This window comes from Podarcis gaigeae, assembly GCF_964106915.1.
Source record: "Podarcis gaigeae genome assembly, chromosome: 3".
NCBI lineage: Eukaryota > Metazoa > Chordata > Lepidosauria > Squamata > Lacertidae > Podarcis > Podarcis gaigeae.
The window spans coordinates 5,484,319-5,499,115 of record NC_139680.1 but is presented as its reverse complement, the minus strand read 5'-3'; the positions used below and the strand labels follow the sequence as shown (position 1 = coordinate 5,499,115).

General features: G+C 41.8%; 1 protein-coding gene across 1 annotated transcript in view; it reads right to left on the bottom strand.

The window, feature by feature from the left end:
• The window catches only part of LOC310841171 (uncharacterized protein), a 30,237-nt gene extending 19,137 nt beyond the window's left edge, over positions 1-11,100 (bottom strand). The window contains exons 1-8 of the mRNA XM_083731758.1: positions 10,783-11,100; positions 8,052-8,214; positions 7,449-7,598; positions 6,618-6,778; positions 4,699-4,872; positions 3,680-3,842; positions 1,570-1,754; positions 802-943 (exon numbers count right to left, since the gene is read on the bottom strand). Coding sequence (XP_083587884.1) covers positions 802-943; positions 1,570-1,754; positions 3,680-3,842; positions 4,699-4,872; positions 6,618-6,778; positions 7,449-7,598; positions 8,052-8,214; positions 10,783-10,965 — 1,321 coding nt within the window. The 5' untranslated portion in view covers positions 10,966-11,100. The remainder of the gene's footprint in view (positions 1-801; positions 944-1,569; positions 1,755-3,679; positions 3,843-4,698; positions 4,873-6,617; positions 6,779-7,448; positions 7,599-8,051; positions 8,215-10,782) is intronic.
• Positions 11,101-14,797: the final 3,697 nt, after the last annotated feature.

The window sequence follows — 14,797 nt, the reverse complement described above, 5'->3', positions numbered from 1 at the left end:
GGATAAATTAACAGGGAAGAGTCGATATTTGCGAGACCAGAAGTTCATCGAGGACTGGGGAAAATTTACACATTATCTGAAAAGTATATGTGATGAGCAGACAACGCTTGTAGGTTTTCAAGATGTTCTGTGAAACTATAAGGAATATTGTAAAAAAGGGAATAAGATTGGGGAGGTTATAATTTAAAGGCAATAGAAAAATTAGAAATGTGTAAACAAAAGAAAAGATTAAAACGGAAGATTGGCAGAGAAACTGAGGGAAGTCAAAAAAGAATACTATGTAATAAATTTCGAAAATGGTTGTATAAATTCGTATTTGAAAATGAATAAAAATATATATATTTTTTAAAAGAAGCATTCTACAGGGCTGAAAACCAAGGGGAGCGGATGTTTTTCAGCCCACGGTCTGAGAGTTTTTTGTACCCCAATCCTCCAAACAGCCTGTATCCATTCTCCACCACAGCAAGCAGGTGGCATTATCATAGATCAATGGCACATTCCGGCCAGGCCAAAGCCCACGAGGGGAACACAGAGCAGGTCCACTGAAAGCCAAGGCCTGGGGGACGTTCTGAGGGTGGTTAGAGAGCCTTGAAGAGTCCAATTTGGCCACTGGCCCAGAAGTTGCCCTACTGAAAATGAATGATGTTGCGTATCTTATTGCAGTTCTAAATGACAGATATAAGTACTCCAAAGTTTGGGATTGTGTCTTCCATCCAAGTTTTATTTTATGTTAATATACTTAGGATGGCCTGTTCATTTAGCTCACATTGGATATGTATAAATAGACAGAAAATGAGTTACCTGCAGAGAAAGGCATGAATGCATCTCTCTTTATGAACTTTCCTTCAGAGTCAAGAAAGTGCTCAGGATAGAATTGGTATGGTTTTTCCCACTGAGATTCATCGTGCAGCACGGAGGTCAGTAGTGGCATGATGTGAGTCCCCTGCAAAGGAAAAGCAAGAGTGATTTAAAAAATGGATATGGGCTGTCAAGCAAATCGTTATGGTATAGTCCTCAATGTCTTTTTTTAAAAAAAAACACAAGAAACAATCTGGATTATAATCCAGAGATTATATACCATTAGCTCCTTAAACAGTCATCATTGGGCTGAGAGAATTGTTGACTGAGCCCCTTGCCCAACTTTTCTGGGATGACTCAATAAAGACCTGTATGCAGCGAGGAAGGCAGAAGCAAGTAGGCCCAGACTAGGGAACTGGGGCTCCAACAGGGGCCCCCAGGGGGGCATTGGCCCCCTACTTTACAAGGAGGTCAGTGGGGCCTGCTCCTAGTGGTGGACGAGCGGTGGACTCGTAATCTGGTGGACTCGTAATCTTGGCCTAGTGACACTTCTTTGAAGTCTCTCAGCCTCACTCACCTCACAGAGTGTTTGTTGTGGGGGAGGAAGGGAAAGGAGAATGTTAGCTGCTTTGAGACTCCTTAGGGTAGTGATAAAGCAGGATATCAAATCCAAACTCTTCTTCTTCTTAGCCTAAAGTGTAATGTCCTAATTAATGAAGAAATTGATCGCTGTCAACTGAGCAAAGAATGCAGTTTAATCAAAGTGATTACCTTTGGAATAAAGTAGCCTTTGAAGGTAACATCCACAGTGGTTGCGCGTGACAGATTTGTTGGGATAATGTCAGCAAATCTCTGGATCTCATGGATCACTGCATCTACATATGGCATTTTCGTTCGGTGCTCAATCCTTGGTTGAGAAGATCCAACAACATTCGCAATTTCTTCTTGGACCTTAACTGGGGGCAGTGGAGTAGGAATTTTTTTGTTAAAATAAACTCATTGGTGGCTCAAAAGCATATGTTTGCCATTGACTCATATCTTCAGATTTCCTGGTGTAACTGACAGCTAATTATGCAATGGGACTGCACAATCTCACAACATAAGGCAAAATTGTGGAAGACACTATTCACCTGGGAATTTTAGTGGAAATACACAATTTGCTTATAGTTATGTAGGAAGCGAAAGTCAGAAACATGCATGCTTGATTACACCCAACATGGGGGGGGGGCTGACATGTTTGATGTCACACAGTGAAACTAGGCCCAACAAGGCCCACCCAGTTGCGGAATATTGAGGAGGGCACCCCCCTCATTGTAAATTGTGGGGCTCAGCCCCCCAGCTTCCCAGGCCCCCAGATACAATGGTACCTCGGGTTACAGACGCTTCAGGTTACAGATGCTTCAGGTTACAGACTCTGCTAACCCAGAAATAGTATCTCAGGTTAAGAACTTTGCTTCAGGATGAGAACAGAAATCGTGCTCCAGCGGCGCGGTGGCAGCGGGAGGCCCCATTAGCTAAAGTGGTGCTTCAGGTTAAGAACAGTTTCAGGTTAAGAACGGACCTCTGAAGGGGGCTGCTAGGGGCGCCTTGGAAGATGGCGGATAATACCATCTATCCTGCTCGCACGAGGTAATTTGAGGCTGATTATGGGGAGTAAATCAGTCTCCATTATCTTCCCAGGGAAGGGGAAGATGCTGTTTTCGCCCGTGGTTGCCAGAAATCATCCCCGAGTTCGGAAGAAGGAGAGGGTGCGAGGCACTGGGCGCATAACCCTCATGCGGGTCTCGGAACTCTTCCGAAGCTGCTTCCAGGAGCAAAACTAGTTGCGTTACTTAAAAGGAAAAAAATTGGAGAAATAAACGCACATGCTTCGAGAGAGGTCAGGAGTGTTTTTATTTGCTAATAATTTTACCACCGAGATGAAGAAGATTGGGACAGGAGGATTACATCAAAGAATCGCAGACATGCTGGTATGTGGAACGGAACAGAAGGGGGGGGGAGAACTTTTTACTTTTTCAATGTGATTTACTTAACAACCCTCCCCCTTAGAAGAACCGTCGCTACGACCAATTGTAAGTGGGACTAAAAATAAACTGTGTGGGGAAGAATAAATACAAATTGAAGGTTTTATTCTGTAAAAGATTTGGAAAGAAGAGTTGGCTCTTGGTGTGACACAGTTACAATGTGATCCGACATGGGCAGGCAGACCTTTGCTGCATGATATATGGTCTTAGGGAAGGGGAGCCGATTTGTTATCTGGTTGGAATCATAAAGTTGAAAAGGCGGTAACCCTCCTGGAGAGGCTAATTTATGATGCAGCGGGTCTGGAAAAGTTTACGAGCAGACATTAAGATTGTATCTCATCGGAATGGAATAAGATGGCGGCGACTGCTCGAATGATTATTGGATCTATGTGATTGTTTTACAAGAGAGCACTACAAAGTCCACACAGAAGAATAAATAAGACTGTTTCTTTCAATCCATTTGTGGAGATAACTTGGAGGGACTGAAAAGGAAAATGAGTAACGACGAGGAGATGAGAAAAGGAGACTGAAAGCATCATTGCAAACAACAAAGCAGCAGAAATATAGATGATTGGCCTCCTGCCGATCTCGGAGCATGGGTACCCCCCACAAAAAACTATAATTTGGAAAATATTTGGATTTTATGATTTGTATTGTTACAATTTGGACTAATTGGTATGATATGTTTGATTTGATAAATGGAAACTTAAGAAAAAATTATTATTTTTTATAAAAAAAAGAGCGGACCTCTGGAACAAATTAAGTACTTAACCAGAGGTACCACTGTAGATATGTATAACTAGAATCAAGATATGCTAGCTAGAGTAATGGGAGCCAACCCAATGAAAAGCACTCACTCTGAATTTCAGGATATTTCATCATTAGTAACAGTCCCCAGCGCAGTGTGGTTGAAGTGGTCTCCATGCCAGCAGCAAATAAGTTTCCCACAACGGCTTTTAGGTTTTCATTGTGGAAATATCCATCCGGCTTGTCTTTCTCCTGAGGTGTAAAAAGAAAGAACTGGCAATAACCAGGTGAATGAGGAAATTCCATTTGCAGATATCAAAGTAGTTAGCCAAGGGCTGGGAGGGCACTCACTGGAATGGAAAGAGCAGAGAAGCGGTCTAGGAAAGTAGAAAAATCATACACAGCAAGCACACTCAAATCTCTTTTCTCCATGAAAGCATGTCACAGGCAGAAGAAAGGAGCGTGGTGCAAGAGAAATACTGGGGGGGGGGGGGAGCGTGATGTGTTGGACTGGTCATGGAATCATAGAGTTGGAAGGACCCTGAGGATCATCTGTTCCAAACATCTGCAGTGTAGGACTGCAGCTGTCCCTTACAGGGATCGAATCTGAAACCTTGGCGTACGCAGCATCGTGTTCCTACCAACTGAGCTACCGTATCTTAAAGGTTGATTTTTTCCCCTTTTTCTTTTGAGAGGAGTGGGAGTCCCACTGGAAAACAGCCCTGCAAGCAATCAGATCACAGACTCCGGATATTCACCAAAGCTTTATAGAGCAAAAGCAAAATAAAATGTGCAGAGTACAGTGGTACCTCGGGTTACATACACTTCAGGTTACAGACTCCGTTAACCCAGAAATAGTGCTTCAGGCTAAGAACTTTGCTTCAGGATGAGAACAGAAATCGTGCAGTGGCGGCGCAACAGTAGCAGGAGGCCCCATTGGCTAAAGTGGTGCTTCAGGTTAAGAGCAGATTCAGGTTAAGAACGGACCTCTGGAACGAATTAAGTACTTAACCCGAGGTACCACTGTATATTAGACACCAGCTCACATGGAAATGTTTTTCTAAATGTGAAAATTTCAACATTTGAAAGTATAAAAAATATTATTGGCAGGCTCAAAAGACTCCATTACCTCTTGCTGTCTCAGAAGAAATGAATCTATTAAGCTCCTTTGGTTGTTTTCATCCAGATCTCTGAGGTGTTGTATGAAGGTGGCATTTATGAAGGCATGCATCTCATCTCTGTTGTGAAGGATAGTCTTACGGGCTCCCAAAAGCGAGCCAAGAGCAGGAAATATATTATACAGCTGTAAGGATAGAATACGACAAAGAGAAAAGCCCAGTGCTTAATTCTCAGGTGGTACTCCAAATATCTCATCTTCCACAGAGGAATAAACAATGACACAGAACAAAAATGTTTGGGTTGGAGCAACATTGAGTAAATTTCCCTTAGAGGCCAAGGCTGGAGGCCATTTTCTTATGTGCTGTTGTAGCTATGGAGCCCCCTTGTACTTGTGGATTAGCAGTTTGCTCAGATGTGGACAAGCCCCTAGACAGAGGTCAACCAGAAGTGCCCAGGGGCAGCAAAATGCCCCCCTGGCACTGTCCCCCCAGACCCATGGTGTCACTCACAGTGCTGCCACAATACAGGGCACTGTGGCAGCAGCCATGGGGGCATGGGCAAAACTGAGACGTGGCTGGCAGTGGTGCAACAGCAGGGACAGAGAAGCGCTTGGATTTGCCACCTGAGGCAGATTGCTTCACCTCAGCTCATGTCAGCATCAGTCTTGGGCTGGCGGTGGGGCATTTTTAGCTCTACCCTAACATTGCTTGTATTATCCCTGGCCATTAGCCATTCTTGATGGAGGGCCAAAGGCTTTCAAAAGCTTGACACACCTGACTTAGACTTTCAGAAAAGCTTGCACAACAAAGACTCCTGGGTAAGAAAAGCAAGTGTTGGAATAAGGAGGAGAGGTCCTCTAGTGGGTCAGGAAGTGGGGCATAGGAATAGACAGACATTCTCCCAATCGAAGGATGTAGAAGTGGAGTCCCCAAAGGATAGATATGGGGCCCTGTACATTAAGAAAAACACCTTTATTTTTTAAAAAGGTGAAATTACAAAAGAAATAAAATATTTCAACTATATATAATTTCATAAGATCATGCATACAATATACAAAACATCAGTTATGGTTTGAGTTATCTAACTATTATATTTTAAGCAGAATATCCAATTATATGAATGAAAATAATAAATGGGGTGAATATTGTCTTGAATTTTTATATTTGCTTTTTAAAAATAAATTTATTTGGGGCCCTTCTTTCAATATCTCTTTTAGAACTTTTAAGTTGTGTTAACAATGCTGCATCCCATGTGTTTTATGCATATATACATTTATACATAAATTTAGCTTTGACTAGTCTGGCTGTAGTGGTTGTAACTGTTGCAAAGTCCAAAATCTCCCTTGCTTGCTATGCTTTTCCAAATCTAATGTATTTGGGTATTAAAATCATATTGGTACCAAGAATTTAATTTATAACCAAAAGTTTTTAATCTTACAACAAGTCCAAATTATATGTGTATAATAGCTGCTCCTATATTTTTGAATTTCCAACAAATGTCTCTGAAAATTATAACCACTTCCATTCATCTTTAGTAACCGGAGAATTAATGTCTCTCTCAAATGTCTCTGCTCAAAACTGAAGGATGATTGATCTAAACCAAATAATTATTTGCATTCTTTGGCCAACATACCTTTTCTTTGGAGGGTGAGTATTAATTTCTCTGCTTTCCTTAATACCTGAAGATTGCAATTCCTTTCTACTAATACTTTTCCTTGCAAATATGCAATACCTCTCCCCTCCTAAAAGCTGCACAAAGAAAGCTGAGTGAGGACCTTTGGAAGGAAATGCTGTCCTGGGATCTTACGAAACTCATATTTCTCAAGATGTGTTTTGCAGTGAAGCCCAAACAATATGGAATTGCACCCACATTGAGTATTCTGTGAATACAACCAACTATTTCTTTTCCATTTGAGAAAGCTTAGATTACCATGACAGAGGGGCTTCCAAAAAGCCGGATATTTTCATTGACCAACTTCAGAAGTTTTCTAAATGTGGAATCTTCGTATTCAAATCGCTTGTTTAGTAGGATGGACACTATGATATTGGCAACAGCGGCATTCATAATTGTGGAGGTTTCAAATGGTTGTCCTATACATAAATATTAAACAATGCTCAGATAAAATACCAAGTAGAATTGCTCTTCTCTGCCTTAGGTTCCCAGTGTCAGCCTACCGATGTATAGAGCACATTTATCTTAGAAACTGATCCTACGTTCTGGTGTACTTGAAGATATCTGAGTTAAGAAACCCTAAAAAGAGTCATGGGCAGTATATACCTAAGCAGAGGTCTTCATCCTTTTTGACACCATGACTCCCTTGACCAGTTACATTCTTTCTGTGGTTTCCTGTGGGGCAAATGCACTCCGAGCCTCAGGAGCCAGTTACGGGCATGTCACCCCTTGCCTGCAGAGCCAGTGGCCTCTCACCCCTTTTCAAACACCCTCCTTCATGAAGGGTTCCCTCAGCCACCTCTCCTCTCCCCTCCGCTTGGGAGCTTGAAGCCAGGGCTGCTGCAACAAACAGCTGTGCAAGCCCTTGGGAGGCAGAGATGTGAGAGGGGATCATAGGAGGAGGACAGGAAAGAGGGACAGAGGCCAGCATTATGTCACACTGACCTGAACACTGGAGATTGGTAACTTCTTCACAGGGAATCCTGGTTACTATATTTCTGAGTTAGTAATATGTATATAACACAATATTGTGGGCATCTAATGTAGTGTTGTTTTGCCCTGGAAGAGTAGAGGGAAACACTAACCCACCTTGGTAAGATTCAAATGTCTTAATCAGGACACTGCATTCTTCCACAATTCTGTCCTCTATGGACCTTTTCCCCATGCCATAGTCCCGTAATGTGCTTAGTGCAAACCGCCGCATCACTTTCCAGGTTTCACCATGTGAAAAAAGAACACCTGAAGAACAGAGATCAAGTTTCAAGTTATCATGGCCACAATAATATGTTTGGGCTTATCTCACCCTTCTTCTGTGGAACTGAGGATGCCTTTCAGCTGGTCCCTCTTCCGGTCTCTGATAGGACACTTCAGCAATATCCCTATGGGTTGTACCCTCAGAAGACGATTGGAGAGTGGGTTCTCCAGTTTTTGGCCCTTCAGATGTAATGGTACATTATCTTATGACCAGATTCTCCTATTCCCTCAACACTACTCTTTTGCTGGCAGTGACAAAGACATCTGCCATTATCCATGCAATGGCTGCAGCTACACTGGTTGATTGGCAGGCTGTCCTCCAAGCTATAACTGAAACTAACAATCAGTTATATGAACCTTTTGGCACAGATTCTATATTGCTATGATAACTAAATTTCACAAACAGCATAAGCTATTATACAGAAGGAAAGGCCTCACCAAAGCCCCTTGTAAACTCCTCAAAAATTGGGATGAGGGGTCTCTCTGCAAATGCGTCCGCCTGATTCACCAGAGCCTCCTTGACTGTCTCATACCCTGTCAGCACCACCATTTTCTGGAATCCCATTTGGATGCGGAAGATGGGGCCATGTTCTTTTGACAACTGGAGTTCAATGACCAAAAGAGAGAAACATCAAATAAATCCCCCCAAACATACAGACATACTGTCACAGATCTGAAATAAAAACTGATTTCATTTACATGATTGCATGGTATAATTCATCAACTAAAAATGTCTTGAAGCAAATATGTATCCGCGAAGTGTTTAAAATAAGGATCAGCCAGACAGCAATGGAGAATAAGGTGAGGTTTATTGCCAGGCAATAAGGTACCCAGTTGGAATATTTTCCAAAGAACTGGGAACCCTGATTGACAGAAATCCAGAGGTCTTTATACCTGAGCAGAACACAGCAAATCATTGATCATGAGACAATCACGAAAGATTCACAATATTGTCAGCGAGAATCAGCCAATCAGCAAGCGGTTGTCACGCTACTTGACCCCCGGTCAAACCTTGGTCAGCACCGGATTCTTAGTTCTGCTTTCCGATGCTCGCAGTGACGCTCTGTCTAACCTTTCCCCCAATTATGACAGGACAAGGAGCTTGGACATTTTGTGGTTTTGCTCTTCCTGTTCTGTGGATTAATTTAGCCTGTATCTGAGGGGATTTTGTACCAGAATCTCTGATTCATGTCTTTCCCCCTTGTCCGGGGTGCACAGATGTTTAGGGGAAAGGTCGGCTCCTACTTTTCTGTTTCAAGCAGTTTTGCAGTTTGCTAAAGCACAGCTTCCCTTTTGATTCAAAATGGATTATAAAGCACTGTAATCCTTGATTATGTGTAAGCATATATGAATATATATTGAATATATTGGTTTCTGATAACTGATTATGTGGATAGCATAAGGGTAGCCCTTCTCCCTTGCCTCAGTCTAAGCATTGTCTATCACATGGGTGCCTTTAGCAAGAGGAGTAACTTCAAATTATTAAGAAGAAAGTGCAGTAAGACGGCAAATTCTGCAGCTCTTCTATTTTATTTGGAGATGTTGTTGTTTAGTCGTTTAGTCATGTCCGACTCTTCGTGACCCCCTGGACCAGTGCACGCCGGGCACTCCTGTCTTCCACTGCCTCCCGCAGTTTGGTCAAACTCATGCTGGTAGCTTCGAGAACACTGTCCAGCCATCTCATCCTCTGTCGTCCTTTTCTCTTTGTGCCCTCCATCTTTCCCAACATTAAGGTCTTTTCCAAGGAGTCTTCTCTTCTCATGAGGTGGCCAAAGTATTGGAGCCTCAACTTCATGGATCACTGCCTTGCAGTGGCAAAGGGGCTTGAATAACTCAGAGAAGCAGTGAGCTTTGCTGTGCATGGCTACCCAAGATTGACAGGTCATAGTGGAGAGTTTTGACCAAACGTGATCCACCTGGAGCAGGAACCGGCAAGCCACCCCAGTATCCCTGCCAGGAAAACTCCATGGACAAAGACAGCAGGCATATTTGGAGATAATTGTCAGCAAATAATGTTGAAAACTGATGTGAATTTTCCTTCCTTAACAAATTGAAAGTTAGAATCATAGAATTGTAGAACTGGAAGGGACCACAAGAATCATGTAGTCCAACCCCCTGAAATGTAATAATCTTTGCCCAACGTGGGATCGAACCCACGACCCTGTGATTAAGAGTCCCCTGATTGATCAACTGAGCTATCAGTTCTGGCTGCTCAGAATCAGGCTCCTCAGTTTCTCCCGAAGAGCGCCAGTGTTTCCAATATTGCCTTTACCTAAAATTACCCTGGAGACTTAATCTAGATTTAATCTAATAAAATCTTTTACACCTGCCTAAAGAATCATGGGAACTGTGGGTGTTGCGAAGAGATGAACATTCTCAATAAGAACATAATTTCAGACATGGGCGCACTTAAAAGCCCACATTCAGCAATATAATTGCTTTGTTTTGTTTCACGTAAGATAATTGTGAAAATTTGAGTGGATTCTAAAATGATGTATTTAGAAGTGCTGGCTTCACACTGAAAAGTTCGATAATTCTGCAGCTAATTTTTGCAGATAAAGGTGGTTAAGGTAAAGGCAAAGGGACCCCTGATTGTTAAGTCTAGTTATGGACGACTCTGGGGTTGTGGTGCTCATCTTGCTTTCAGGCCAAGGGAGCTGGCGTTTGTCTGCAGACAGTTTTCCGGGTCATATGGCCAGCATGACTAAGCCGTTTCTGGTGAACCAGAGCAGCTCATGGAAATGCCATTTACCGTCCTAGCGGAGCGGTACCTATTTATTTACTTGCATTTTAATGTGCTTTCGAACTGCTAGGTTGGCAGGAGCAGGGACTGAGCAACGGGAGCTCACCCTTTTTCGGGGATTTGAACTGCTGATCTTCTAATCGGCTCTGTGGTTTAGACCACAGCGTCACCCATATCCCAGGCTGGTTGTGACATTCCTATTCCCCTCCTCCAGTGACCCAGTCCCTCCACTGCACAGAGCAGCTATCAGCCTAAACCATAACAGCAGTCACACACAAAAAGGAAGAAAAAAAGGAATAAGCCATACTTGACAGAGTTTTATCATTTTTGCATATCTGCATTTATGAGATGGAACACTGACATCTACCTGGCCTAAAGACATCCACAGAATCTTTGCCTTGCTGCAGAAAGAAAAGAAAACGTTACCTTTAACATTGTTCTGTAAGGTCTCTTCAGATCCATCATGTGGAGATTCCCAAGAAGTGGTAAAGGTGTCGGACCTGGTGGGAGATTTTTGGAGCTCCTATTCCAGAAACTGCCCCATTTCCAAATGAATATAATTGTAAGGATGAGCAGGAACAATGCTGGAATCTGTTCAGTCCAATCCATTTCTTTTCAGTGAGCAAATTTCTGAAGCGATTACTGTGAAAGTCACAACATAGTTTGATCAAGGACAACGTCTGTCGTCTGAAATGAGCAGCAAATACTAGGAACTGTCTCTAGTGAATCATTTCATTCAATGAATTGCCTTCCACTCCCCCCCCCCCGACTTTATTGCAATCTAAGCTTCATGATTTAGCTTTCCCTTTATACTTACTTGAGCAGGGGTATTTTCTTCTGGAAATGAAAGCATCGTTCAGTTGGTTCAACCTCTTTTGAATTCTCGGGAGGTCCAATGTTCAGGTTTAAAACAACATTATAGAATCACAGAACTGGAGAGTTGGAAGCGACCCAAACAACCGTTAAGAAATCCTCTTGTGTAATTATTGAACTAGTGAGATATTTTTGAAATAGTTTCAGAATCTGCTGAACTTCTTCTTTACAAATATTCTGCTATTCAGCATTTGTGTGTAACTAGTTTAGTTAATTAATATACTGGTGGCAGCAAAATAGGGAGATGTTCCCTGGGAAATGCTGCACAAATATTTTGTGTGTGTGTGTGTGTGTGTGTGTGTGTGTGTGCTATTTTCTGCACTATGCAGCATAGCCCTCTTCTGTCAAGTCATCTCTGGAACTATTTGCTTCATAAACAAACTTGTGTTATATACTTTCTCTTGGCTTATGCAACATTGTGGTTTAGCTCATGATGATGTATTTTATTTACAGTCGCTCTTGACTCATAAGGTCCCAGAACAGATTACATCCATTTTAAGCACCTGATGGCAGGAGGCTCAGGTGTTGATAGGTGGATACTACAGTATTAGAGCAGGTACTGGCTTATTTTGTGTCTTAGGACTTATCTGTGTGAGATAACCAGCCTCATATAACCAGCATACTAATGCATGAATGGGTTAAAGCCATAGAGTAAGCTGTCCTGCCAGGTTTAGTTAGGTCACTTCCCCTCACCTTGGAAGATATCCAAGCCTGTTGTTGTACCTCAGTCTGCCTGAGAAGCTCAGTATGTAAAAGAAGTCGGAGCTGGTTGCTCACAAGCCATTCTTGAGTTCCTATACCAATAATTTAAAAACGTTCACCGCTTATATCTTAGCCAGGTTTTACTGCCTGTGTCTTTTCTGACTGATGTATGGAAAAGCACATGAACCTGACCTTTGTAAGTAAAACAGTTTTTAACTTATCAAACTTGTGTTCTTTTCTTATGCAGAGGGAAGAAGAAAGTTTTGGATTTCACAAGGATATATTTTAAATGTCTAACGGTCTATATTTCCACACTGCACTTTGCTGCATATTTTGTAATTTTAAATGTCTGCTGGAGTTCTCCCATCAAAGAGTACTTGCCCCTAACTCAGATCTTGGTACCCAGGAATTCTAGTGGGTCCAGGGAAGAATATATTTGTTAAGAGTCCAGTGGGGAATACATTAGTAGACATTTCGGCATTTAAAATGATTTTTTTAAACATGACTTTAAAAACAGAGAAAGATTGTCCTTTCCCATAGTTTCACTCAGCCATGAGACTCCGTTTTGTATTTTTGTTTTTTGTTCTTTTATTATTCTGAGGTTTCCCCCCACACTGTAGAGTTTTGAGAACAATCTCTTATTTTCTTATTTTTAAATTCTTTTGGGTTTTCTCTTTTACAATCTCTCTCTCTTTTTTTTAAAGTGATATTTATTAAGAGTTTAGAGATTAAGAAAAAGAAAAAGAAAGCAAATAGCAAAAAAATTAACAACGTATACATTACAATATATTAAAAATAGACAGAAAAAAGAAACACAGTAAAAATAGAAAGAAGAATACAACAATAATAATAAAAAGGAAAAATAAAACATACATCCAGTATTCCATCTCTTTATCTTCCATTTACTTGTTTCATCGACCTCCTCACACCTCCCTTTTTGTATTCTAGTTTAATTATTTGTTTCAGCAAATTCTTTCCATCTTTCTCAATTTTTATTGGATAATTTATCTTAACAGTCTAACCTATCAATTAACTCAGCAATTCCTTTCCATCTTTCACAATATTCTGTCATTCAATTTACCTTAATTTATTTTAACCTTATCTTACGATAAAATGCCTTAAATCCTGGAACTTAATACTTATTTATACATAACTCCTAATATCATTTCTACTAAAACCAAATGATTTCATTCCACCATTTTTCCTAATTCCCTAAATAAATTTTACCCTAATTCCCAAAATAAATTTTTAAAGCTTTCTTCCAATCTTCATCCAACGTCTCTTCTTCCTGGTCTCGGGTTATGTCAGGCCTTACTGTCCATTCCATCTAGTCCATCAACCTGGTAGTCTTATGTTCGAGGCTCTTAAGTCTTTTCCATGTCCCTTCTGCAGTTCTTCTTGTTTATACCAGCACTTTGCCTTGTCTTTTGTTGGTCTCTTTCTTAATTTCTTTCCTTTCTCATTGAGGAGTAGGTCTCGGGTGAACTCCAACCTAAAAATATCTCCATCTCCCCTCATCAGATCAGCCCATTCCCCACAGTCCCATTCCCCACAGTCAACCGGGTAGTCCAGAAAATATTTAAATGCATGTTTCAAAGTCCCTCCAAAATTAAGGACCCCCACAACTCCAGACCCCCCCAGGTCCACTCCAGGTTCAATGCTCAAGAACAGCGGCTTATGCTCCTGCAGAGCCTCAGTTCTATCCATTTGTGTTGCTTGAGGTTCAGCAGCAACCTCCTCCATTGTCTTCTGCATTTGCACTTGCCCTGTCAAAACAGGTTCCTGGGTTGGGTACTGAGTGGTTTCTATATAAGTATTCACTGTTTGTCCAAAATTTCGAACTGCAACAGTCATCAAATTCATCTTCTCATGCATCTGCTCCAACAAAGCGCTTGTCTTGCAAAAAGCAAGCACCAAAACTTCTTCTATATCCATTCCTGTTCAAGGTCAGTCTGGTCTCACAATCCTAATCTCCACAGCTGTGAAATCCCCAGATCGACTCTAGCAACAATTTAACAAGCTCCCTCTAGAGGGAACAATTTCCATTTGTATCCATCTTTTAAAGGCAAGTCCAGCAAAAGAAAGTTACTTTCATTTTTCAAATTTTGTTTCTTTTAAATGCAAAAGGTAACTTTGGAATCAATTTGTTTCTCTTCCTTAACTATCTGTCAAAAAACGTTCCATTCACAGTTGATGGGCTTCCCCAAAAGCTTCTGTCTCTGACACCCCGTTCCCAGGTTTGAGACGGTGGAAATTTATCTTTCTTTACTCTCTCTCCGCAGGCTTAAACAATCAAAATTCCCCCTCTTTTCCCCTGCTTCCAAGAGGGGTTTTGATGGTTAAGAATGAAGGAAATGTAGGTCTTTATATACAATTTTCTAGACTTTGGCTTGCACAATTTTTGCTTCAGTCTATATACAAAAAGCGGAAGGCGGACTTCCTTTTTAGACTGTCCCGCTTCAATGCCAAATTAAAGTGTTTCTTAATCCAATTTTCCGTTCTACTCACGGGTACTTGTTTAGAGTCCAATTGCCCACAGGAAGAAGTCAGTGCTCTCCGGCAACGGCTGTGCGGCTTCACTCCGTAAAAATAGCGGTCAATTCAAGACACCGCACTGCTCATCCCACATCGCTTCGGATCCCTGAAAAAGGGGTTTCCCTGCGAGTAGGGGAGGCGCTCCTGGTGTCAGCCGAATCCCACGTTCCCAGGCTTCCTCCGCCTGGGATTTTTAAGGGGTCTCCGCCTTCGCCGCGGCGGCAAGACCCGATTTTCGCAGAGCGGGTTCCTCTGAGTCAGAGGAATTCCGCCATTGCCAATGGTGCTAACCCGGAAGTCCCTCCCACAATCTCATTGCTTCTCATACTGC